Source organism: Aethina tumida, chromosome 2, assembly GCF_024364675.1.
Source record: "Aethina tumida isolate Nest 87 chromosome 2, icAetTumi1.1, whole genome shotgun sequence".
In the NCBI taxonomy this organism is placed as follows: Eukaryota; Metazoa; Arthropoda; class Insecta; order Coleoptera; family Nitidulidae; genus Aethina; species Aethina tumida.
The window spans coordinates 15,893,933-15,919,799 of NC_065436.1; the positions used below are offsets into that span (position 1 = coordinate 15,893,933).

Sequence of the window (25,867 nt, forward strand, 5' to 3'; positions counted from 1 at the left end):
ATAATTTGTTAGATTTTTTGAAGAATATGTTTTATTTTTATACGTTTAATATATATGAAATAATTTTTAATAACAAAAGTACTTTTAATTGACATGAGGTTTTTGAACAAACAGTTATTACATTTTTTATACAACTTTTAGATGAATAAAATAATTTTTGATTAATATTTAATTGTATGATTATCACCTAATTGTGTAATAATTTATCCCATACCAATTTCTGAATAAAAACGAAGGCAAATTAAAGTAACAACTCTACGTTTTCATATAATAAAATTAATAATTAAAAGAATTATATGAGGGGCTGTGACTTACAAACAGTGTAAAAAAGTATATTATGTGTACAAGTAATTGTTCACTCATTTATATAGAATAGAAAAATTATAATTCTAAACAAAAACTGTAAAGAAAATATATACTTATAAATTTTAATTTAGTAGTGTAGTTTTATGTACATAAGAACACTTTATGATACTAACATTTACATTACTAGGTTATTAGAAATAAAACTATTGTAATCATTAATGTTTACTTCTATTGAATTGAATAAGCAATAAATATACATAGAAATGTCATTATAAACCACACATAAACGTAACTGCAGCTCAAGGTACAAATATTAATATTGTAATCTATCATAGTTCACTTTGGATAATATTAACAGAGTTATCATTTATTCCTACATATCCATTACTCCAAAGGAATGTTCTTGTTGTATAGGAGACCAGCCCCACAATCACAGTTGTATTAAATAAAGATAATGCTGTTAGGATTATAAATAATACAATATCTAGGTTTAGTTAAGGATTCAACTAAATGCTTTCAAATTAAAATAAAAATAAGATATCAACAAATAATATAAACAACGTAATAATAAAAATATTTAACGTATTGGTTTTTATTTCAAAGGATACGAAACATGGCTCTTTCCCATTTTTCTACCATAAATAATTCGGTAATTAATAGGTACCTAAAATACCAGTAGCTTAAAATATTATTTGGTTTCTCCATGTTCGTTGAATTAAACACAATTAACACAATTAATAAATTCACACCCAAAATCTAAATGTAAACAAATGATATGAGGTCACAGAACAGTAAAATGGTTAAGGTTATGTCGCCAGGGAGCCAACCTATTCAAGAAAAAATACCAACGTATTCACTAGTCTTTCTACACGAAAAATAGTTAATTATATTATTTTAAAACATTACCCATTAATTGTTTGTACATATACAATTACAGCCTAGATATACATGTAGACAAAACCACCAAATCTGACTCACGTTACAATAATACGCACACACTATTAGAATCATTTATACATCCGACACGCACAGAGTATATTACAAAATCATAAAGGCCGGGTAAATAAAAATGGAGTCTGTTCAAAGTGAAAACGCATGTTCGCCAGCCAAAAAGTTAAAAGTGGATGACTGTGTGAAAGAATACGTGCATGACGATATTAAAGACTTATCGGAGTTTAAATTAGACAAAATCATTAACAACAATACCAACAGAAAAAGTGTATGCTTAAAAGGAACTTTTGCTTCAAAAACGGGTGATGCCCTAGTACTTTTAGAGAAAACTGCTTTTGCAGAAGAAAGTTTACTAAAAGACAACAGTTACTTCTCCAAAGATTGTTCTTTAGAAAAAATATTTCATAATGATATTTATGGCGATTACAGATATTTTCCCAAAGTGGAGCTAAATGGTATATTTTTTTTTTTTAAAATCTAATTAAATTATTACAACTAAATTGTTTCAGGGATTAAAGCCACAATCATTCATCCCGCAACCGAGAAGCATATTGTAAAATTCTCAGCACAAAAATTATATATTGTTGATGAGACTCCTAAAATATATAACGAAATTGTCCAACCATTTTTGATGAAAGAACAATTTAATTTACAGGTTAATATTAAATTTCTTGTTACTGTTAGAAAAACTCTATTATATATAATTTTGATTTTAGTGGGTGTTTAATATTTTGGAGCATAAATCTGAAGCAGACAGGATTGTGTTTGAAGATACTGATCCAGAAACTGGTTTTGTTCTTATACCTGATTTAAAATGGAGTGGTGAATTAGATACGTTTTACCTTTTAGCTATTGTAAATAAGAGGAATATTAAATCACTTCGTGATCTTACTCCAGAACACCTTCCTTTGTTAAAAAATATTCAAGAAAAAGCATGTGTAAGTAATGTATTATTTCATGTTTGTAAAGTTAATTACATATATATTTTTCTTTTAGAAAATCATTGAAGAAAAGTATAAATTGGAAGCTTCGCAACTGAGGATATACTTACATTATCAGCCATCATTTTATCATTTACATATTCATTTTTGCTATCTGAGGCATGAAGCTCCTGGTATATTGGCTGAAAAAGCCCATTTACTAAGTAATGTAATAAGCAATATTGAAATAGCACCTGATTACTACAAGAAGGTCACATTGCCATTTACTGTCAGAGAGAATGATAACTTATTTACAGAACTAGTAAAGGCTGGAATTGTTAAGAAATTTTCTTTAAACAATGACTAACAAAACAGATAAGAGATTTTATAATTTTCTAGTTATAGAAATAAGACCAAAGTTGCAAAGTGTCAATGTTTTTATATCTTTACAAAAGCCTTTAGTTAACCCAATTGTAAAATTAAATGAAAATAATTTCCAATTTTGTATTGGTGATGATATTTATACTGTAAATTGCAAGGACCTAAAACTTAAAACAGGAAGCTTAACTTCACTGAGGATCGACTCAAATTTCCTATCGTTTCGATGTGCCACTGAAACTACAGAACGAAATCAAGGTTCATTTAACCAAGAGGTGTTGCAGAATGTTAGTGAAAGTATGAAACCGTCGGTATTACCACCAGTTCTCACCAATTCAAGCTGTGTTATGAAATGTGGCAATTGTGACAAGATCATATCTAAAGTAAACACAAAATTCAATCGAGTGTTACCATTACCTTCAGAGAATTCAGATCCATCTGACTGGTTTTGCCATGGCCATGGCTCAACTCAAAAAGTGAATTTAGATCCAGGAAGTTTTGATGCCTTCACATCATGTTGTTATGTGCATTTAAATAAAGGTAATTTGGTTCATGTACGGATTAATAGTAAAATGATGGTGTGTGATTATTGTTTAAATTGGTTAGGACTGAATTTGAATGACAATTCAGTCAGGTTGTGGTTCAATACTGTTAAATTTTTACAGAATCAATCAGAAGTATTTACCAACCCTATAACTGATGTCTTCATATCCATAAATGAATTATTTCGTAACGTTTTCTTTGGCACCATGAAAGTTATATTTTCTTGTCAGATAACAGAATCTGTAAACAATTATATATTAATATGGATTTTAGAGAAACAATTGAACATTTTCTATGACCACTCCAAATTGGAGAATCATAATGTTGCAAAAGTTCTTTTCAAATTCATAGAAGGCAGTGATCCATTGTTGGAAAGTTGGGAATCTGATCAATTGACTCAAAGCATTCAAATTTCAAAACCAATGGCCATTGCAATTTTACATCATTTACATAAATTTAATAAAGTGTTTCCACCGGAGTTTAGAAATTCCAATTCTATGAATGTGTCTTATTTGTTTATGTACAATTAGAAATATATATTTTTAAGAAAAATTTGTATTTATATGTTTTATATACCCGAAATAGATTGCAAAGTAATTAGTTATACCTCATTATATTTTTTGTAATAATATATCCATTTAATGAACTATTTCTAATAATTTTAATTTTGCCAAGACTTGTTTACATTCATTACTTTGTTTACACGTGAATTTAGACTAAATTAATACATACCACCAACATAATTTCAGGCCGCTATAATGCAATTTTCCAATTAACTAATCAAGTAATTAATTCAATTAAATAATTCATTATTAGGTATTATTAATTTTATGGATTCTATATATTTTCTACAAAAATTTTGGTTCTAAAATTCAGTTGTGCCAATCGCAACTGTGACAAACTAAAAATTCCCTAGTTGAATTTGTGTTTTGACATAAAAGGATTTTATGAGTGTTTTTGTCAATTATTAGTGCTGTGTTGTCATCTTAAAGGAATTTAATATTTCTCACAGTTACTCGTTACAATGGTGATTGACGAGAGTCGTATTAAATATTGGTTATCTAGGGTATTGTGATTTGCAAATTTTATGTAACAATAATAATAATATCCAATTTATTCTTTCAGTATCAAAATCCCAGTGCTGTCTTTAGAGACATACAAACTGTTACTACGTATTATCAAAGTCTCGTACCAGGACAAGAAACGTACAGTAAGTATTCCATTAATTATCAAATATTTTATCATAAATAAGTAACATAATTTCAGTGTTTAACGATGGAAGCACAAAAGAATTGGTAAATCTAAGTGGTACAATTCCTGTTAGATATAAAGGAGCAACATACAACATACCAATTTGCATTTGGTTGGTTGACACATACCCATGCAATGCCCCGATTTGCTATGTAAAACCTACTTCTGATATGTCAATTAAAGTCTCAAAATATGTGGATCACAGTGGCAAAGTATATATGCCTTATCTTAGTGACTGGGCTCCAGTAAGATTCATAATGTTTTTATTTATTAATTTTTTGGCTAATCAATAATCTTTTAGGCATCTGAGCTGCTTGGTTTAATTCAGATAATGATTGTTACATTTGGGGAACAACCACCAGTATTTGCAAAGTCAAAGGATAATGAACCACCATATCCCACAAACTGTAAGTTAAATTACACTTAATTATTATTTATTTTTCATTTGAAAATCTTTGGGATACAAATTCAGTAAATGTGTCTGAGGCACATTTTAATGAGTCTGTATAATCCCAGCCTCACAGAGACACTGCCTTATAGGGTGTTCTCCTAACTTCATTCATTCTTTTTTTATTCTTTAAGTTACATGTAGTATTAAAGATTTTGTTTTGTCTATATGTTGCTTGTTATTAAAGAATCATTATGTGCTTCAAATTATTGAGGTTTTTGAGTTAGTTTGAAATGCTAAAATTCAAGAACATCAGACAAAACGTGTTGGGAACAATAATGAACTTTAAGTTACAGAAGTTTGACTGAAGAGTGTTTTAATTTCAGCTTTCATGCCACCAATGGGAGGAAACTTTATGCCTCCATATCCTCCTAGTGCTTACCATTCATCCACGACAGGCTACACTGGATATCCACCATATCCACAAGGTTCAAACACTGGCTACCCACCTTATCCAACTCCTTATCCTCCATATCCAACACCTGGAGGTTATGGACAACAACCATCTATGACACCTGATATGACTGCCACTGGTACAATTAAAGATGAACATATAAGAGAGTCACTTCTCACTGCTATTGAGGAAAAATTATTGCGAAAAATGCGAGAACAATTTCAGCAAAATCAAGCGGAACTGGATACTCTGAAAAGGACTCAAGAAGAACTTAAACAGGGAAAAGTCAAACTTGAGGGAATACTCAATAAAATGGAAAGGGAACAAGTATGTTTCATTAATTGCTTTTAAAACAATAGCCAATATGTTAATATAATTCGAACACAAAGAAATTGATGGTGCGAGTTGGTGCTAACTAAATATTTACTAAAATCTAATTGTAGAATGAATTGGACAAGAACATCACCATTCTTAAAGATAAAGAACAGGAATTGGACAAAGCTATTGAAAAACTGAGCAATCAAGAATCAATAGATGTTGATGATGCTGTTACTACCACAGCTCCACTTTACAAACAGTGAGTTAATTTGTGATAAAATTAGTAGTTCTTTAATATTAAAGCGTGTTTGCCATATATTTATATTTATATTTTATACTTCATATTTTATATTTATATTTTATGTTTTATATTTATTCTTTATATTATTAGTTGACTATAAATTTTAAGCTTATCATTCTTCCAGATTACTGAATGCTTTTGCCGAGGAAGCTGCCTTAGAAGATGCAATTTATTATATGGGAGAAGCATTACGTTGCGGTGTTATCGACTTAGATATATTTCTCAAGCAGGTGAGAACATTGTCAAGAAAGCAGTTTACGCTCAGAGCTATTATGCAAAAATGCCGTCAAAAAGCCGGTTTATCTTGCTAATTAATTTATGCAGTTTATATATTTAAATATGTAAGTGATATTTAATGTTTTTAGATTATATATTCACCAATATTTTAAAAAATCAATATTTTAATAGTAATAAAGTTCTATAATCTTCACTGTTATATATTAAAATAATAAAATAATTGAAAGTAAAGTTTAGTTTATTCATTTTTAAAAATATTTTAGTTGTAAAAGTTTCCTTAACAGCTAGAATTTGTCTTCCAAGGTTAGGTAGCACTTCTTGGTAAATCCTGCTGTCTGTAGATTAGTTAAGAAGTTCAATTAAGTCAGTTTAAAAAGGGCTTAAATATTCCGAAGTAAATAGGCCAATATGAATTTTTATCGTTTATTGAATAACTGAACAATAACAATGGTCTATAAACAATTTTTTTAAAAATATATTTTATTTGCACCTATATTTTCTCTCTCGATTATTTTTAAAAATTTTGTCCATGACCATTGAAAATATTATATAATTATTATAACGACTTTAAAATAAATATAGCACTGCACAAACAAACAAATAAGTCAATGAGTAAATATATTTCGTATACAATTAAATTTACTGCAAAGCAAATATTCTTCATATTTTTCGTATTCGTATTTTTGAGGCACAATCCTCACTCTAAATAGGTACATTCTTAATCAGTATCACAGTACGTATCCTTTTTATAAGAATTCATGTTCCTGTTGTTTGTATTAGAGCCATGTTATTACAGTGGATTATTCTTGTTTAGCTCGCAATTCGCAAATCGTCATAACAACACTCTAATACGAAACAACTTTTTGTAAGTCCATTATCGAGTAAAAAATATATCTAAAATTATGTACATCTAATATAGTATTTATAGTAAGTCTATTTAAATAGCTTGGTGGCATAACACCATATACGGAAGAAGTACTCATCCTTCTTGAGTAAGTTTCCTTTTGCGTATGAACGAATATCTGCATCCATATTTGCTTCACGTAACCAAGACGATGTTGGCAAACTTTCTGAGCTGTATGATGTGGGTTCGTGTTCGGTAACTTCTTTGAATTCTTCTTGATCGGCATCTAGAATATTTAAAAAAATACTTGGATATTGTTCACTCACAAACGTGGATATATTCCGTAATTTAACATTTTAATACTTTTGAAGAATATAATATTTTAAACTCACCTCCTGATGGTAGAACCTTAAATGGCTCATCTGATTCCAGCGGTTCACTTAAGCCGATCTCATTCTTGGCGAATATTCTTATCATGTAGTCATGGTCCTCCTGAAGATCTCGAATGGTGTATTTCAGAACACCCTTGGAAACCCTACCGATTTCCATCCACATAGTCTTTCTGGTATCTCTAATGGCAATATTGTAGCCAGTTAATGGGGAACCACCATCCGATTCTGGTACTCCCCATTCAACAACAATTGCGTTTGGTCCAATCGTTCTGATCTCTAGAGGAGGTGTTGGAGGCGACGGCACAGCTAAAATAACACATGTTGTACTTCTGGGTTTTGTTTTTAATTGGATGTACTTACTTGCTAGAGATCGCATCTTAACAACTTGTGAGGTAGCCGGAGGACTTAATCCAACAGCATTTTCTGCGAAGACTCTAAACACATAGTCGCTCTTCTCTTTCAAGTTTTCGAAGGTGTATTTAAGCGTATACGCCTCCAGCGTAGCAACTTTTTCCCATTTTGGCATGAATTCAAGTTTCTTTTCTACGACATATCCTATTATCTCAGATCCACCATCGTGTAAAGGTGGTTCCCAAGTCAATGTGGCACTTCTGCTTGTTATATCAATTACTCTAACATTTTCTGGTGGAGATGGTGGGGCTGCAATTTGATCATCACAGTTAAAATATGTCAATAAAGTGTTTCAGACTTACTCTTAGATTCAAGCTTAGCTGGAGGAAATATGCCTAATAAGCAATAAAGCGAATCATCCGATACCTCAAAGTGGTAGTTAATCCCTAAATAATGTTAAGCATTTATTAAGCCACAATCAGCATTTTATTAGTTGTATTAAAGTAAATAATAAGAAAAAACCTATATACTTACTAATTCGTGATCCTGCAACAACAGTCTCTTCGGGTAAGTACGGGTCACTAACACCAATGGCATTTCTTGCAGTAATCCTGAAGTTATAACCTTTATCTTTTTCTAAATAATTAATTGGAATGTTTGTAACGTCTCCCTTTGTGGCGCCGAATTTCTTAAACTCCTTCTTAGATTTGGCTTCCTTTATTTCAACAATATATTCTATTATCGGAGCTCCGCCATCACTTTCTGAAGGCTGCCATTGTATGGTGAATGATGTAGCTGACATACCGGAAACTTCCAGAGGACCTCTTGGTGGTGATGGTTTATTTGCCACCTTCAGTTTAGAAGATGTTGATATTGTCTCCACGGTACACGTGTACTCAGCTTCATCATCAGTCGTTGATTTATTTACAACCAGTTTTCTGAATGTACGCTCGGATGTTATTGTGTATTTAGAAGATGATTCCAAGACCTTGCGATTACGCAACCATTTAACTTCAGCATCTTCTCGAGATATTTCTACTGTAAACTCGGCGTTAGTGTTTGTAGGGACAATTGTCCATTCGGGCAGTTCTGAGAGGAAGAGGATAGTTGGAATTCTAACTTTCAGATTTGCAGTGGAATTTTGTTGTCCAACCTAAAATATTACGTTAAAAATGTTTGTTTATTTTAATAGTAAATGTAAAATACAAATATATTACCTGTACTTTATAAACCCCTTCGTCCTCTGGTGTACTGTCATATATCTTGAGTTTTTGTCTCTTACCGTCTATTGACAATTGAATGTGTTCAGAAAATTGTATTTCAACGTCATCCTTGTACCATTTGGTTAAAGCATCCCCTTTAGAAATTTCAACCTCAAATACAGCTTTCTCTCCTTTCTTGACAGTCTGATCTTGCAATGGTGTAATTATTTCGGGTGCAAGTTCGATTACTGTTAATTCGCATCTGCATTCTTGCTTCTCTAAAGTACATGTGTACTCTCCTTCATCATGGATATTTGTTTTCCTAATAATAAGTTTCCTTATACCTCCATCCTTTTCAAATGTATATTTATCATCTAAGTTATTCAAGGCTATTCCATCTTTACGCCAGACAACATCAGCTGTGTCTGAAGAAATTTCAACTTCTAAAATAGCCAGTTCCTTTTCAGTCACTTCTAAGTCTTGTAGTTTGCGAATAAATTCGAGTTTCACTTGTTCGACGTTGACGGTCGTTTCAGTTTTCTGCTTTTTAACAGTACATTTGTAACTTCCCTCGTCATTCTTAGTGATTTTCTTGATTATTAATTTATGTGTCCTGCCATCTTGAATTACAACTCTGTGATCTAACCCAGTAATCTCGGTATCATTGTACCACCACTTCGTCCTCACCGAATGCGAAGTCTCACATTCCAATTCAACAGTCTCTCGTTCGATGGTTTCGTAAACGCGTTTCAATTTCTTCGTGAATTTAACCTCGTCCACTTCAATTGAGACTTTAGCTCCGTGAGATGCTCGGCCTAGTGGATTTGTGGCGATGCATTTGTAATCACCAGAATCCAATTCGGAATTGGTTTCGTGGATGATTAGTTCAATGTTGGTACCATTAAAATGAATCTTTACTCGGTCTGATGGTTCTATTTTCTTGTTGTTTCTTAACCATGTTATTTCTGGAGTTGGATTACCTGTTACTTTGGCGCTTAACCTTAGAACACCCTTTTCTGGAACGTTTTGTTCTTCGAAACGCTCAACAAATAGAGGTGGTTCAGCATCTTCTGGGTAATCTAAAGAAGAAAAAGATTTAACCAACTTATATACACATGCTCTTTTTAGGGAAAAATTAAAAGTACCAATTAAATTATGCTTTATTAAAAAATATACAACAGAAAATAAGTAACAATAATAAGCTTCGTCGACTAATTACTAAAAAAATATCTGCAAAAAGCTTAAGCAAATATATATTAGCATAGCAAGCCTCAAAAAAAAAAAAAAATAATAATAAAATTAATATAAATATATAATAATGTATAATATACTTAGATAATTACCTTCAACAGTCACTGATGCAGTGGTAACTACAGTACCATTTCTGTTTGTAGCTTTAATGGTATATTCTGCGGTATCATCCAATGTTGCACGATTAATATTATAGTAGTACGTATCACCATCTCTTTTCGCATTTTCTTCTGGAAGTGGCTTATTATTTTTAAACCACTTGATTGTAGGAATAGGTGAACCACAAATGGTGGCCTTGAGAGTTACATTATCTGATTTCTTCACCGTAGTTGATCGTAAGGGTTTAAGAATTTGTGGTGCCTCATCTTCACCTGTTTCTACTTTTATGATGAACTTAACAGACGCTTCACCAACTTTATTTTTGGCAACTACTTTATAAATTCCTTCTTGAGTCTTTTTGGTCTTACTAATTTTAAGAATACTTGTGTATTCGTGATGGCGTGTTGTTGTAGTTTCAATCGTAATATTTTCCTTTGTAGTTATTCTCTTACCGTTTCGGTACCACTTAACTTCTGGTTTGGGCGAAGCTAATAATTTAGTTACAACTGTGGTTTCACTACCTTCATTAATAATGATAGATTTGGGCTCTTCTGTGAATGTTGGGGGTAAACCTTCGACGATATCACTGAATGACGCTTGTCGATTTAATGATTTTCTTGTAAACACGGTTAAATCTGTTCCATGATTTGATAGTGGATATTCTACAGTAAGTTCAGTTGAACAAGAAGCAAAACCTGCTGAATTCTTAGCAACACACGTAAAAGTGCCTGCATCTTCTGGGAATACCTCTTTTATAATTAATGTAGCTACATTTTCTTCGTCGTAGTACATTTGGTAATCCGTTGACGATTTGATTACTGAAGTTTGTTTGAACCACGTTATTTGAGGTCGTGGGAAACCTTTAACTTTAGTTTTGAATACTACGGTATAACCATCGGGAGATGAAATAGGTTTCAACTTCTCAACAAATTTAGGTGCCTGAGGTGTTTCTTCCAGTTTTGGCTCTGAAATTAAATAAGAATTATATTTTTATTATATAATTATCTATTTAATCTTTGTATTTATCTAAATTTTTAGGTCACTTACTTTCTAATATGGGCAGTTTGTCTATTTTTTCATTTAGTTTCTTTTGAACATATTCGATATATTTTTCCTCCTCCATGAGTATTTGAGCTGGAACCCATCCAGACTCATCAGTTAGATGTTTCTTGACGAACCACCAATCTGTACTGTGAGCTTCAATGACATATACTTTCTCTCCTTCAACCATGTCAATAGCTTGACCAGCTTCTGCTTCGTAAATGTAAATGGCATAATAAATGTCTCCCTTATGAACTTCTTCAATTATTTTTTCCGTTTCCTTAATTATTTCAACTTCTTTTGTAATCTCCAAAGACGCTGCTTCTGTAATATACACGTTAGTATTCGTTAAAAATTGTATGATTTAAATACAATCGAACTTCTATAAGTTGAACTTATGTTACTTACCTTGATCAAATGATGGTTGTGAAGGTTTGCGTTTAGGTTTCAATGTAACAGTCTGTTCTTGGTACTCTGTAGATACATCCTCTTGTTTTACGGGTTTCTTCAAATTCAAACTAACGTCTTCTTCATTTTCTTCCACAACGGAATATTTACGAGATGGTTTTCTCTTAAATACAAGGTGGAAATTTTCCGATACTTGGTCGTCATCATAAGGAAGTTCCTCGGCATCACTACCCTCATCAATAATTTCTTCAATAATAGGTCCCTCATCTTCAATTTCCTTTGTAATTTTGATGGAAGCTTCTCCACTTTCTTCTGCATATGTTGATGGCCTTCTTGAGGGTAATTTAATTTTGCTAGAAAGAGATATTTCTTCTTCTTGATATTGATCCAAAGAAATTTTAAATTCTTGTTCAACTTCTTCTTTGGTTTTCTTTGAACGTGGTTTAAATGTAACTGTAACAGGTTCGTCTTCTTTCTCTTCTGGCTTTGATGGTCTTCTGACTGGTTTCAGTCGTTGTATCGTGATTTCTTCCGATTCTTCTGCAATTGAAGGTTTTCTTTCGGGTTTCTTAGAAATTGACAGTTCTTCCGAGGGCTCTGGTCCTTTAGAAGGTTTTCTAATAGTTACATCAGCACTTGGTTCTTCTGGTTCTTCAGATTTCTCCGGTTTCTTTTTAATAGTGACAACTGCGTCTTCAACTTCTTCTTCCTTTTCAGTTGGAACAAATTTCTTAATAGATATTTCGTCACTACCCTCCTCTGGGATCTTTTCTTTAGATTTCTTTAGACTTAAATCAGCAGATTCATCTTCAAGTTTGGGTTGGGGAACAACTTTTGTTATAGTCTCTTCATCATCTTGAGGTTCTGGTTTCTTTACTTTCTTTTTCTTAATTGTAATTTTTTCTTCTACGTTGTCCTCATCCGATTTCTGAGGCACAAGTTTCTTTACTGTTATTTCATCTTCAGCTTCATTATCTGGTTTTTCCTTAGGTTTTTTCAATACTAATTTTTCTTCTACCTCATCTTCTTCTCCCTTTGGTTGTATAATTACTTCGGTGTCTTCTTCTGTTGTTTCAGGAACAACTTTTTTAATAGTTATTTCCTCAGCAGCATCTTCTGCTGGTTTACCTTTCGGCTTCTTCAATTGAATAGTTTCTTCCACAGAATCCTCACATACCTTGGATATAGGAGCAGACTCTGTGTCTTCAGGATGTGGTTTTTTCTTTTTCGGGATACTAACACTGATTTCTTCAGTTTCTGGTGATTCTACTGGTATTATTTTTTGCACAGTAATTTCGTCTGAAGCTTCTTCTGTAGGGGGCTCTTGCGGCTTTTTAATTTCAATAGTCTCTTCAACCTCGTCTTCTGTTTTCTTCGGTTTTGGGAGAATTTTTGTTTCTTCTTCCTCTGTTACTTTGGGAGTCTTTTTCTTTTTTGGTACCTTTACTTTAACTTCATCTTTATTTGGCTCTTCTTCTGGTTCAACTGGTACAATTTTCTTAATGTTAATTTCGTCTGCTGCTTCATCAGTTAATGGTTCTTGAGGTCTCTTTATTTCAATTGTTTCTTCGGTTTCATCTTCTTCTTTTGGTTTAGGAAGTACTTCTATTTGTTCTTCTTCTGTTTCCTTCTTGGGTATTTTAAATTGAACTTCAACATCTTCTTCAGGTTTTTCTTGTGGTTCTTCAGGTACAATTTTTTTAATAGTAATTTCTTCAGAAGCCTCCTCTGTTGGTGCTTTTTTAGGTTTCTTTATTTTAATTGTTTCTTGAACCTCATCTTCTTTTTTCATTGTTTTAGGAGGAACTTGTACTTCTTCCTCTTCTTCAACTTTAGGAGATGTTTTCTTTTTAGGTATTTTAAATTTGAGTTCCACATCTTCAGTCGTTTCTTCATCCTTTTGTTTTTCTGGTTCAAGTTTTTTAATAGTAATTTCATCCGCAGCTTCTTCAGAGACTTTTTTGACAGGCTTCTTTAATTTAATTTCCTCAGCTGTCTCATCTGGAATAGGTATTTTTATTTCCTCTTCGGTTTCCTTTTTAGGCTTTTTACGTTTTTTAACGGTGATTTCTGTTTCTTCTTCTACAGTTGGCGCTTCTGGGATTTGTTCTTGAATAGTAAACTCTGCTTCTACTTCATCAAATTCTTTTTGAATTGTAGGTTGTGGTAGTTCCTCTTTTATCGTAATTTCTGCTGCGACTTCATTGTCTTCGGTAACAGGTGGCTTCTTCTTTTTAATAATTACGGCAACTTCTTCTTCTTCTTCTACTTCTGGAGTTACTATTTTCTTTGCAGGTTTTTTCTTCATTACAAATTCTGCGGGAATATCATCGGGAATATCTTCTGACGGAATCTTTTCTTCAACCGATTCCGGAATTTCTTTCTTAGGTGTTTCTTCCTGTGCAATGGGTTTTTCTTCTTCATCCGGAATTTCTTTTTCAGGTATTTCTGGTTCAGGAACTTTTTTAGGCTCTTCAGATTCAACCACAGATACTTCTGGTTTAGTATCTTCTGGAGTTTCCAAACGTTTTACTTTCGGTTTCTTTTTAATTTTCTTCTTTGCACTTGTATCGTCAGGAATTGGAATCTCTATTGACAAATCCTCATCATCTTTTCTTTCAACAACTTTAGCTTCCTGTGGTTCAGGTCTATATTCAGTAACTACAAACGTTTTCTCTTCTTTAGATGGTCTTCTAAACGGTTTTAATTTAATTTCTTCAGGTAGTTCCTCAGGTTTGGGTTTCTTGGGTATTTTAAATTTCACTTCTTCTTCTTCCTCTGGTTGTGGTTCTTTAGGTTTGCCTTTAACTAATGGAATTTCTATATTTTCAGGAGTAGGTTCCTCTTTTGGCTTCTTTTTTAATTTTGATTTTGGTTTTTCTGGTTTTTCTTTATCTGGTATCTCCTTTTCTGGAGATTCCAATTTTTCTCTTTCAAAATCATCTCTTTCAATTTCAAATGGTTCAAAAGGTGGAACTTTTTCACTTTCTTTTTCAGATTTTTCTTTAGTTAAAGGTATGTCTGGTTTAACGATCTTTTCTTTAACTGTGTCTTCTGTTACCTTTTCCTCCGGTTTTTGAGGAGTTTTCTTGAGTTTAACTGTGTCATCAACATCTACAGGTGTATCTTTCTTCTGACCTTTACCTATTTTCAAAGTTGTATCTTCTTTGGTTGTTTCAGGTTTTTCTTTAGGTTTCTTTTCATATTTAAAAGTATCATCGACCTTTTCTAGTTCTCTTTTCTTCAATTCCTCCATTTCTAAATCTAATTTTTCTAAATCTGTAAGTACTTTTTCATCATCTTTAATTTTTTTGCGTTTTGGTTTTTTCAATTTCTCAGCTTCGGCAACATTGCGGGATATTATACCATTTTCGACCGTTACCGGTTTTAAAGTTGTTAAAATAGGCTTTCTTTCAGCTTCTGAAATAGGTGGAAAATCTACATGAACAATCCTGCTCTTAAGCTTAGGTAATTTTGCTTTCTCTTCTTTTTTGGGTGGAATTACTTTCTTCTTTAAAGGCTTTTTCTCTTCAGGTGTCGGTTGAATTTCTTCTACTTTAGGTTCCTGTTTAGTTATTTCTTCTACTGTTGGTTTTAGTTCTTCAATAGGTTCTTCAACTGATGACGGTGTTGATGGTTTTGGTTTCTCTACTTCTTTTTTAGGTTTTTCCTTAGGTTTCTTTACATATTTAAAAGCATCATCCACTTCTTCCAGATCCTTTTTCTTTAATTCAGCCAGCTCTAAATCTAATTTTTCTAAATTATCAACCTCCTTTACCTTTTTCTTTTTTGGCTTTGGTACTTTATCTGCCTCTTTAATATTTCTTGATAGGACTCCAGCTTCAGTGTAAACTGGTGGTAATTCACTAATATTTGGTTTTCTTTGAGATTCAGAGGCAGGAGGAAATTCTATATGAGTAATTCTACTCTTAAGTTTTGGTATTTTGTCTTTCTTTTCTTTTGTCAATGGAATTTTAGGTCTTTTAATTGATTTTTTCTCTTCTTCTTTATCTTTAATTTTAGGTTCCAATTTAGTTGTGAATTCAACTTCTACTTGTCGTTCTTCCTCAGGCTGTTCAGGTTTCTTGAATGGTTTGAGTGTTATTTCATCTGGTTCCTCTTCGGGTTTCTCTTTTTTAGGAATTTTAAATTTAACATCATCTTCCTCAGTTTCAGGTGGTTGTTTTGGTTGTCCTTTTATCAATGGAATTTCTATGTTTTCTGGTGTAGGTTCTGTTTTCTTCTTCCTCTTATATTTTGGCTTTTCTTTCTCTGGTTTTTCTTCAGTTTCACTTTCAGCTTCCGGTTTTTTGTATTCAAGATTCTCTTGTTCATCTCTATCAATATCGTAGGGTTCATAAGGAGGAACGGTGACAGTTTCGTCTTCTTTTTTCGGTTTTTCATCTTCATTTTCTTTTTTAAGTTTTTCCGGCACTTTGGTTGGCTCAAGAATTTCTTCATCTACTTTTGTAGGACGTTTCTTCAAAACGATGACTTCATCAGCATCATCAGGCTTAGTTGGTTTTTTACCTTTTCCAATTTTGATAGTAACGGATTCATCAGGCTTTTCTTCCTTTTCCGGCTTTTGTTTTCTTTGATACTTTGGTTGTTCCTCTGTTACATCTTCTACTTCAGTCTTTTCGGGTTCTTCGATCTCAAATTCTGGTTTTTCTAGAGGTATTTTTTGTTTTTTAATCACCTTCATTTTTCGTTTCTTTGTCTTTATTACGTCTAAAGCATCCTCAACGTTTCTTGAAATCACTCCATTATCCTTAATCACAGGTTCTAGTATTGTAATAATTGGCTTTTGCTCACTTTCTGAAAGAGGTGGGAAATCAACATGGACAATTCTGCTTTTTAAAGTAAACTTTGGTAGTTTTACACTTTCTGGTTGTGCTCTGTCAGTTTTAGTGGGTTTTCTTAACTTTATCTCAGCGAAGTTAATCACATCAGTAGTAACATCTACAATTTTTGGTTTTTGTGGTGCAATAGAAATGCGTACGATTTTCATAAGAACAGGTTTCGCTTTTACTTTCTTTTTAGGCTCAGGTTTCTTTCTAAACTCTTCATCTACTTTTTCTGGTTCATATTTATATTCTTCTACTTCTTTATCTAGTTTTTCTAATTCTAATGATTTTTTAACCTTACGTTTCTTCGGTTTTATAGATTCAGCTTCTTGTATATTCCTTGAAAGAATACCATTATCACGGACTACTGGTTCAAGAATTGTGATTACAGCCTTTTGTTCTCTTTCGCTGTGTGGTGGGAAACCTAATGGTTCTATTCGACTTTTCAGCATAATTTTAGGCACCTTAGTTGTTTCTACTGTTACAGATTCCTTAGGTTTTGATTTCTTAAGTTTTATTTCAGCAAAATTAATTTTTTCTGGTTCTGTAATAAGTAATTTTGTAGGTTTATGGCTAATCCTGTCTCTCTTTATTTTCATTAAAACTGGTTTTTCATCTTTTACTTCTTCTAAAGGTTTTTCGAGTTCTTGACTTTTAACTTTTTTGGGTTTCTTTTTCATTGGCTCAGCTTCTTTAATTACTGTAACCTCGTCTGGCTGAGGAGTGATTGATTCTTCTGTTTGCATCTCAGGAACTACAATTTCTTCCGGTTTTTCTTCTATAATTTCCTCTGTAATATCTTTGTGTTCTTCTGATATTTCCGGCTTTTCCTCAACTATTTTTGGTTTTTTAATAATCTTTTTCTTAATGATTTTCTTTTTATCTTTTTCTTCTATTGGTTCCTCAGTATCCACCAAACTAATAATTATAGATTGAGGAGTTGGTGCTTCTTCTACAGTAACTTTAAATTCTGTATCTTCTGAAGTTTTCTTGAAGGGTTTAAGCTTCATATCGTCAACATCTTTATCGGGACGTTCCTTTTGTTTGTATTTTGGTTTTATTTCTTCACTAGGCTCTTCTATTTTCTGTTTAGGTTTACCTTTTTCAAGAATAGATTCAGTAGTTTCAGGTACAGGTTTTTTACTCTTTTTCTTCGGTTTATCTGAGGTTGGTTTTTCTTTTTCATCCTCCTTATCGTCATATTGACCTGGTTTATATTCATCTAATTCAGTTTCTGGGCGATCAATGTCATATAATTCTGGAAGGGGAACTTTGACTGTATCTTTATCAGGTTTAGTTGGTTTTTCTGTGTCTAACTCACTCTTTTCAGGTTTATTCTTTTCTTTAGGAATATCTACATTTTGTTTGTCTTCTGGAACTTTTTTCAGTTTAATCTCCTCATTATCCTCAGTTTCTTTAGGAACTTTACCTTTGCCAATTTTTAATTTGGAATCTTCTTCTGTTGGTTTGTCTGGTTTCTTTTTTGGTATTTTCTTTTTATATTCATCATCAACTTTCTCTTTTCCTTTCTTCTTTGCTTCTTCTACTTCCAAATCTAATTTTTCCAAATTCTTCAAATCTCTTTCGTAGTCTTTTACTCTGATTGGTTTCTTCTTTTTAATTTTATCTGCCTCAGCTACATTTCGAGAAAGTTCGCCATTATCTCGGTACACAGGAGGAAGTTGCGTTACTTTGGGTATTTGTTCCACTTCATTTATAGGTGGAAATTGAACGTGAATAATTCTACTCTTTAACAAGAATTTAGGTTTTTTGTCCACTTTGTCCATTTTGGGAGGTATTACTTTTTTCTTAGGTTTAATATCAATTACTTTAGCTGGTTCTTTCTCCAATTTTTCTATATTTTCCTCAGTTACTTTCAGCAGCTCCTCCGGCTCTGTAATTGGAGGTTCTTCTTCTGTAATTTCTTGAATTACCGGCTTTTCCTCTTGTTCTGCAATTTCATTATTTTCAATATCAACTTGCGTTTTCTTAATGACTTTTTTACGTTTCTTTTTAATAATTGATTCTTCTGAAATACTTTCTTGTGGAAGTTCTTCAATGGGCTCCTCAATAAGAGGTTCAGGTGATTCATCTTCTTCTAAAACAATATCTACTACTTTACACTCTTGACTTTCTAATTCTTCAAATTCTATTTGCAATTGTTCTTCGGATATTTCTTCTTCAACACTTGTTTTTGGTTTTTTTATCTTTACTACTTTCTTGATTTTCTTTTTCGTTACTTCTGGTTGTACGGAGTCTTCCTTTAGTTCATCATCATCATCATAAACCTTTAAAACAACAGCTTCTTGTTTTTCTGTATCTTCTACATGTACTTGGTAAGTTAGTTCTGGGCTTTTTTCTTTCTTTATTGGTTTTAATTTAATTTCATCATCTGGTTCCTTATCTTTTGGCTTTTGTTTCTTTTTCAATGTTATTTTTAACTCTTCTTCGTCTGGAGTTGGTTTTGGAGTACCTTTTTCCAAATTTATTTCAATTGTTTCTGGTTCCGGTTTTTCTTTCTTTTTCTTCGGAATCTTTTTCTTTTTAGGTTCCTCTTGTTCATTTAATTCTTTTTCTGGAGGAATAGGTACATATTCCTCTTTTTCAGGTTCTTCACGTTCTATATCAAATGGCTCAAATTTAATTGGCTCCTTTTCTTCATTATCCTTTAATGGCACTTTTTTGACTTCTGAAGGTTGTATTTTTTTTAGTTTTGCTGTTTCATCATCTTCTTCTGGGACTTTACTGGATTTAACTGGCTTTAGCTTAATGTTGTCAGGTTCTTCAGGTATTTCAGGAATTTTGCCTTTGCCAATTTTAACTTTCTGAGGAGAATCTTCGGCTATTGACTTCTTTCTAGGTTCAGGCTTTGATCTGTAATGATCATCAACCTTTTCTAGCTCCGGTTTCTTTAATTCTTCAAATTCAATATCCAATTTTTCTAAATCCTTTAGTGATCTATGAATGTCTTTTAGTTTCCTTCTTTTTGTTTTTGGTGCCTTCTCTGCTTCTTGAATATTTCTCGATAAAACACCATTGTCTTTATAAACCGGCTCCAAAATTGAAATTCTTGGTAAAGTTTCTTTTTCATTAATAGGTGGGAAGTCAACATACCTAATCCTACTTTTCAACAAAAATTTGGGAAATACTTTCTCTGCCTCTTTCTTAATAGTAACTTTTGGTTTCTTTAGTTTAACTTGGGGTAAATCTTTAGTTTCAACAACTTTTACCATTTGTGGTTTCATTTCTATCCTTTCAATCGGCATTAAGACTGACACTTCAGCGCGTTGGTCAACTTTCTCTGGCTTTGGCTTTTTAATTGTTTTCTTTTTCGGAACTTCCTCAATTGTAATACTATATTGTGGTTCTTTACCTTCTTCTTCTACCGTCATTATCTCCATTTCCTCCTGTTTGCTACCCTTACGTTTGGTAATAATTTTCTTTTTTATTAATTTCTTTTTCGGTGTACCTTTTTCATTTGTTTCAATGATTTCTACATTTTCTGGTATTTCTTCTATTAATGGTTTAGATTCGAAATCATCTTTAGGTAGTTCTATTTCTTCTATGGTTACAGATGTTTGTGGCTGCTTACCTTCTTCTTCAATCGTCACAATTTCTGTTATTTCTTGTTTATCACCTTTTGGTTTTTGAATTACTCGCTTTTTAATGACTTTTTTAGATGGTTTCTTATTTTCATCCAAAACTTCTATGATCTTTACTTCTTCAGGTTGTTCTTCAACATAATAAGGTGTAAACTGAGGAGCACTGTCTTCTTCTGGAATATCTAATTCTTGAACAGTGACAGACACTTGAGGTACTTTTCCCTTCTCTTCTACTGTTAATAATTCTGTTATTTCCTGCTTACTACCTTTCCTTCTTTTAATTGTTCTTTTCTTGACAGTTTGTTCAGAGCGTTCCCCATCTTTTAATGTTTCTATAACTTGCACTTCCTCTGGGAATTCTTCAGTAATTTGTGGCTTGAAAGTGATTTCTTCCTCGGGTATATCCATTTCTTGTACAACAACAGCAGTTTCTGGTTTTTTACCAGTTTCCTCCACAGTTACAACTTCCGTCATTTCCTGTTTACTACCTTTTCGCTTTTTGATTATCCTCTTTTTAATTGTTTTTGTAATTGGTTCTCCTTCATCTGTAATTGTTTGTATGATATTTATTTCTTGTGGTAATTCTTCTATATATTCTGGCGTTTCAAAATGAGGTTCAATAATTTCCTCAATCATTACAGATGTTTTTGGTTCCTTTCCAGGTTCTTCAGTGGTAATTAGTTCAGTTATTTCTTCCTTACTTCCTTTGCGTTTTTTAATTACCCGTTTCTTAATCAGTTTTTTCTCAGGTAGTCCCTTTTCAGAAATTACTTCCACTACTTTGACTTCTTCAGGATATTCTTCTACTATTTGTGGTTTAAACACCTCAGAAATTTCTTCTACTACAACTGATTTTTGAGGTTTCTTACCTTCTTCTTCCACCACAACAATTTTTGTAATTTCTTGTTTGTGTCCCTTAGGTTTTTTAAATGCTTTTTGTTTGATTACAGTTTGTTTAGGTTTACCATCCTCTATGGTTTCAATTACATGCACTTCTTCAGGAAGTTCTTCGATATTACTTACTTTATATATAGGTAATGGTTCTGAAGATTCAATTTCTTCTATTGTTACTGTAGTCTCCGGTTCCTTGCCAGGTTCTTCAACTGTAGTGAATTTGATTATTTCTTTTTTATCTCCTTTGTGTTTTTTTACTGTCCTCTTTTTGACAGTTCTTTCTTCTGTTATATTTATCTCTTCAGGTAATTCTTCTATGTAAATGGGTTTAAATTCTTCATCTACTGTGGTAACTGTTACAGCTGTTTCTGGTTTTTTACCCTCTTCTTCAGTGCATATGAGTTCCGTTATTTCTTGTTTATCACCTTTAGATTTCTTAATTATCCTTTTCTTAATTCTTTTTTGTCTAGATACACCATCTTCATCTTTAGTTTCTATAATTTGAATTTCTTCAGGAAGTTCTTGAACAACACATGGTTGATACTCCCGTGGAAGTTCCTCCTCTTCTATGATGACACTAGTTTGAGGTTTTTTATCATCTTCTTCGACAGTCACAAATTCAACAAATTCTTGTTTACTGCCCCTACGTTTCTTTAATATTTTTTTCTTAATCACAGTCTTTTTAGGAATTCCTTCCTCAGTCACAGTTTCAATAACTTCAACTTGTTCTGGCAACTCTTCGATAAAACTTGGTTTAAATTCGGGAAGATCCTTTGGAAGAGGTTCTGTTACATCTATTTCTTCCACAGTTACTGAAGTTAAAGGTTTTTTACCTTCTTCTTCTACTGTGATTAACTCTGTTATTTCGTGTTTACTACCTTTACGTTTCTTTAGAACCTTTTTCTTTATTATTTGCTTCTTTGGTAAACCCCTTTCATCTATGGTTTCAACAACTTCTACCTGTTCAGGTGTCTCTTCTATGTCAGTAGGTTTGAATTGTAAGTCTCCTTTAGGTTTTTTAATATCATCGATTATATAAGACACTTGTGGTAGTTTGCCTTTTTCTTCTCTCACTTTTTCTATTATTTCTTGAGTAACTTCTTTTTTAATAACTTTTTTCTTTAATTGCTTCTTTTCTTCTTGTAATGGTTTCAACTTTTCGAGAGGTAACTTTTCTGGTAATTCAATTTCCTCTATTGTTACTGTTGTTTCCGGTTTCTTTCCTTCTTCTTCGACTGTTGTAAACTCGGTAACTTCTTGCTTACTACCCTTTCGTTTCTTTACTATTCTCTTTTTAATTACTTTCTTTCTTGCTTCATCTCCTTCAACAATAGTCTCAGTAACTTCTTCATGTTCAGCTTCATCAGTATCAAAAGGTTCAAATTCAATGATTCCCTCAGGTTTTTTAATGTCATCCACGACATAAGATTTCTGTGGTTTTTTACCCTTTTCTTCTGACACTTTATGTATTATATCTTCTACTTCTGGTTTTTTAATTACTTTTTTCTTTAGTGGTTTCTTTTCTTCAGGAATTAATTCAACTTTGTCTTTTTGAATTGGTTTAGGCAATTCAATTTCGTCTATTAATACTGTTGTTTGAGGTTCCTTACCATCTTCTTCAACTGTTACAAATTGAGTGATTTCTTGTTTACTTCCTTTTCGTTTCTTGACAATTTTCTTTTTAATAACCCTTTTTCTAGGTTCGCCTTTTTCATCAATTGTTTCAGTGACTTCCACCTGTTCAGCCTCTTCAGTCTCAAGCGGTTCAAATTGAATGCCACCTTCTGGTAATTTAATATCTTCAATTACATAGCACATCTCTGGTTTCTTTCCTTCTTCACCTCTGACTTTACCTATAATTTCCGGTTTTTGTTCCTTAGGTTTTTTACTTTTAACTTTTTTCTTTTCAGATGGTTCACTTGGTGTAGGCTCTTCCTTAGGAATTTCTATTTCTTCAATAACAGCAACTGTTTCAGGTTCCTTTCCTTCCTCTTCGACAGTCACCAATTGTGTTATTTCATGTTTACTGCCTTTTCTTTTTTTAAGTATCTTAGTTTTAACTACTGTCTTTTTAGGAGAACCTTTTTCATCTACAGTTTCAATAATTTTAACCTGTTCTGGGAGTTGTTCTATAGATTCTAGTTTTGGAATTTCTATTTCTTCTATTGTTACACTAGTCTGAGGTTTTTTACCTTCCTCTTCTACAGTCACCAATTCTGTAATTTCTTGTTTACTACCCTTCCGTTTTTTGAGAATTTTCTTTTTGATAACTGTTTTTTGAGGTACACCCTCGTTATTAATTGTTTCTATTATTTGTACTTGTTCTGGAAGTTCCTCCACAATTTGAGGTTGATATTCAGGTTCTTCTTCGGATAACTCAATTTCTTCTATTGTTACCGATGTTTCTGGTTTCTTACCTTTTTCTTCTACTGTTAATAACTCAGTAATTTCTTGTTTACTTCCTTTTCTTTTCTTCAAAACTTTTTTCTTTATTGTCTTTTGATCCTTTACTATTACTTCTTCTGGCAACTCTTCTACGTACGTTGGTTCAAACTCGGGAATATCAATTTCTTCAATTGTTACTGACGTTTGTGGTTCTTTACCTTCTTCTTCTAAAGTAGTAAATTTCATAATTTCTTGTGTGCTGCCTTTCCTCTTTTTAAAAATTTTCTTTTTAATAATTTTCTTTTCGGGAATGCCATATTCATTTATTGTTTCTATTACATTTACTTGTTCAGGCAATTCTTCTATGTAACTTGGTGTATATTCAGATATTTCTTCAGGTTCAGTAATCTCTTCTATTGTTACAGATGTTTCAGGTTGTTTACCTTCTTCTTCGACTGTCACGATTTTTGTTACTTCTTGTTTATCTTCTTTAGTTTTTCTAAGAATTTTCTTTTTAATGGTTTTTTGTTTTGGTATACCTTGTCGATCAATTTCATTAATTATTGTTATTTCTTCAGGTAACTCTTGTATAAAGTCAGTTGTGTATTCTGGTGTTTTAATTTCTTCAACTGTTACAGTTGTCTGGGGCTTTTGTCCTTCTTCCTCAACGGTTAAGATTTGAGTAATTTCTTCCTTACTTCCTTTACGTTTCTTCAGGAGCTTCTTTTTCAGTACCTTCTTCTTGGATTTTCCTTCCTTATCTATTGTTTCAATTATTTGTACTTCTTCAGGTAATTCTTCTACCAGGTTAGGTTCATAAATTGGTTCATTTTCTGATACATCTATTTCTTGAATTGTTACACTAGTTTGAGGTTTCTTTCCATCCTCTTCTACTGTTACCAGTTCAGTTATTTCATGCTTACTGCCTTTACGTTTTTTCAATATCTTTTTCTTCACTAATTTCTGCTTCTTTTCTCCGCTATCACTTAAAACTTCTACTATTTGTACTTCTTCAGGCAGTTCTTCAATATAAGTTGGCTTAAATTGTGGGACTTCAATTTCATCTATAGTTACTGATATTTGAGGTTCCTTATCATCTTCTTGCACAGAAAGTACTTGGGTTATTTCTTGAGTACTACCTTTTCGTTTTTTAAGAACCTTTCGTTTAGTTATTTTTTTATGAACTCCTTTTTCATCTTCAATGTCTTCTACTTCAATTTCTTCTGGAACTTCTTCTATTAAAGTAGGTTTGAATTCAATGCTACCATCCAATGATTTAATTGTTTCTATGACATACGATATTTGAGGCTTCTTAAGCTCTTCAAGAATGACCTTGCGAAATACTTCCTCAGTTTCCTGTGGCTTTCTCCTTACAGTTTTCTTTTTAACAGTGACCTCTTTAGTTGTAATTTCTTCTTTTTCCGGAATAGCGACTTCTTCGATAACAACACTTGTTTGTGGTTTATTACCTATTTCTTCAGTTGTTACTAGATGTGTAATTTCCGTTTTACTACCTTTGCGTTTCTTAATAGTTCGAGTACGTATTATTTTATTACCCTTTTCTTCAATAACTTTTTCTGGAAGTTCTTCAATGTAAGGACCTTCATCTTCTGGAATTTCTTCTATAACTACAGTAGTCTCTGGTTTCTTTCCTTCTTCTTCAGTTGTTACCAACTCAGTAATTTCTTGTTTATCTCCCTTTTTCTTTTTAATAACCCTTTTTGTGACAATTGTCTTTTTAGAACCTGTACTATCAATAGTCTCAATGATCTTAACTTCCTTAGGAAGTTCCTCAATGTCACTTGGTTTAAATATTTCAATTTCCTCTGGAACATCGTATTCTTGAACTGTTACACAAACTTGAGGCTCCTGACCTTCTTCTTTCGTGGTTAGAATTTCAGTTACTTCTTGTTTGTTACCTACCTGCTTCTTTATTACCCTCTTCTTTATTAATTTTTTATGTATTTTTCCCGACTTGTCTTTTATTTCATCCTCCAGTATTTCTTCGGGTAATTCTTCGATATATACCGGTTTTTCTTCTAATTTTTCCGGTGCTTCTATTTCATCTATAGTCACGGTAAATTGAGGTTCTTTTCCTTCTTCTTCAACAGTGAGAATTTGAGTAGATTCTTGTTTGCCACCACTTGTTTTTTTGATGACACGTTTTTTGACAATTTTTTTGTGAGGCGTGCCTTGATCCGAAATAACTTCGGTTATTTTAATTTCTTCTGGTAATTCTTCAATGACTACTGGCTCTTCAGTTGTTATTTTCGCTAGTTTAGGTGTAATTTTTTTATCTGCTATGTCTTTCTTGGGAACCTTTTTTGGACTCACGTCTGCGGCTCTTTGTGATTCCACTTGTTCAATGATGACATGTTCATTTAATTCTTGAACTCTACTTCCCTTGGCTTTTACAGCTTTTTCAGTAAGTTTACCTAAAAAATTATATAAATTTATGTTTGAAAATAAAATAAATAAAAAGGAACAAACATATTTTTATATAT

At 32.3% G+C, this 25,867-nt stretch overlaps 3 protein-coding genes and 1 long non-coding RNA gene across 4 annotated transcripts in view; 2 read left to right on the forward strand and 2 right to left on the reverse strand.

The window, feature by feature from the left end:
* Positions 1 to 518: 518 nt before the first annotated feature.
* On the reverse strand, positions 519 to 1,136 carry LOC126264636 (uncharacterized). The gene is made up of 2 exons (XR_007547312.1): positions 915 to 1,136; positions 519 to 790 (listed from the first exon to the last, which is right to left on the reverse strand). It is a non-coding gene; the product is annotated as an uncharacterized LOC126264636 (long non-coding RNA).
* Positions 1,137 to 1,266: 130 nt separating this feature from the next.
* LOC109602175 (m7GpppX diphosphatase) lies at positions 1,267 to 3,650 on the forward strand. Its single transcript, XM_020018503.2, has 4 exons — positions 1,267 to 1,712; positions 1,767 to 1,912; positions 1,974 to 2,195; positions 2,254 to 3,650. The coding sequence occupies exons 1-4, from the start codon at positions 1,376 to 1,378 to the stop codon at positions 2,542 to 2,544; spliced, it is 996 nt and encodes a 331-aa protein (XP_019874062.2). The 5' UTR covers positions 1,267 to 1,375; the 3' UTR covers positions 2,545 to 3,650.
* A 373-nt stretch (positions 3,651 to 4,023) lies between these two features.
* On the forward strand, positions 4,024 to 6,278 carry LOC109602176 (tumor susceptibility gene 101 protein). Its single transcript, XM_020018504.2, has 7 exons — positions 4,024 to 4,164; positions 4,224 to 4,308; positions 4,365 to 4,594; positions 4,651 to 4,756; positions 5,124 to 5,518; positions 5,635 to 5,768; positions 5,935 to 6,278. Exons 1-7 carry the CDS (start codon positions 4,123 to 4,125, stop codon positions 6,119 to 6,121), a joined length of 1,179 nt encoding a protein of 392 aa, XP_019874063.1. The 5' UTR covers positions 4,024 to 4,122; the 3' UTR covers positions 6,122 to 6,278.
* Positions 6,279 to 6,456: 178 nt separating this feature from the next.
* LOC109600780 (titin) overlaps positions 6,457 to 25,867 on the reverse strand; it is an 80,589-nt gene continuing 61,178 nt past the window's right edge. Inside the window, 8 exon segments of the mRNA XM_049962688.1 lie at positions 6,457 to 7,177; positions 7,284 to 7,589; positions 7,644 to 7,943; positions 8,169 to 8,787; positions 8,852 to 9,915; positions 10,180 to 11,151; positions 11,234 to 11,551; positions 11,636 to 25,798. Coding sequence (XP_049818645.1) covers positions 6,981 to 7,177; positions 7,284 to 7,589; positions 7,644 to 7,943; positions 8,169 to 8,787; positions 8,852 to 9,915; positions 10,180 to 11,151; positions 11,234 to 11,551; positions 11,636 to 25,798 — 17,939 coding nt within the window. The 3' untranslated portion in view covers positions 6,457 to 6,980.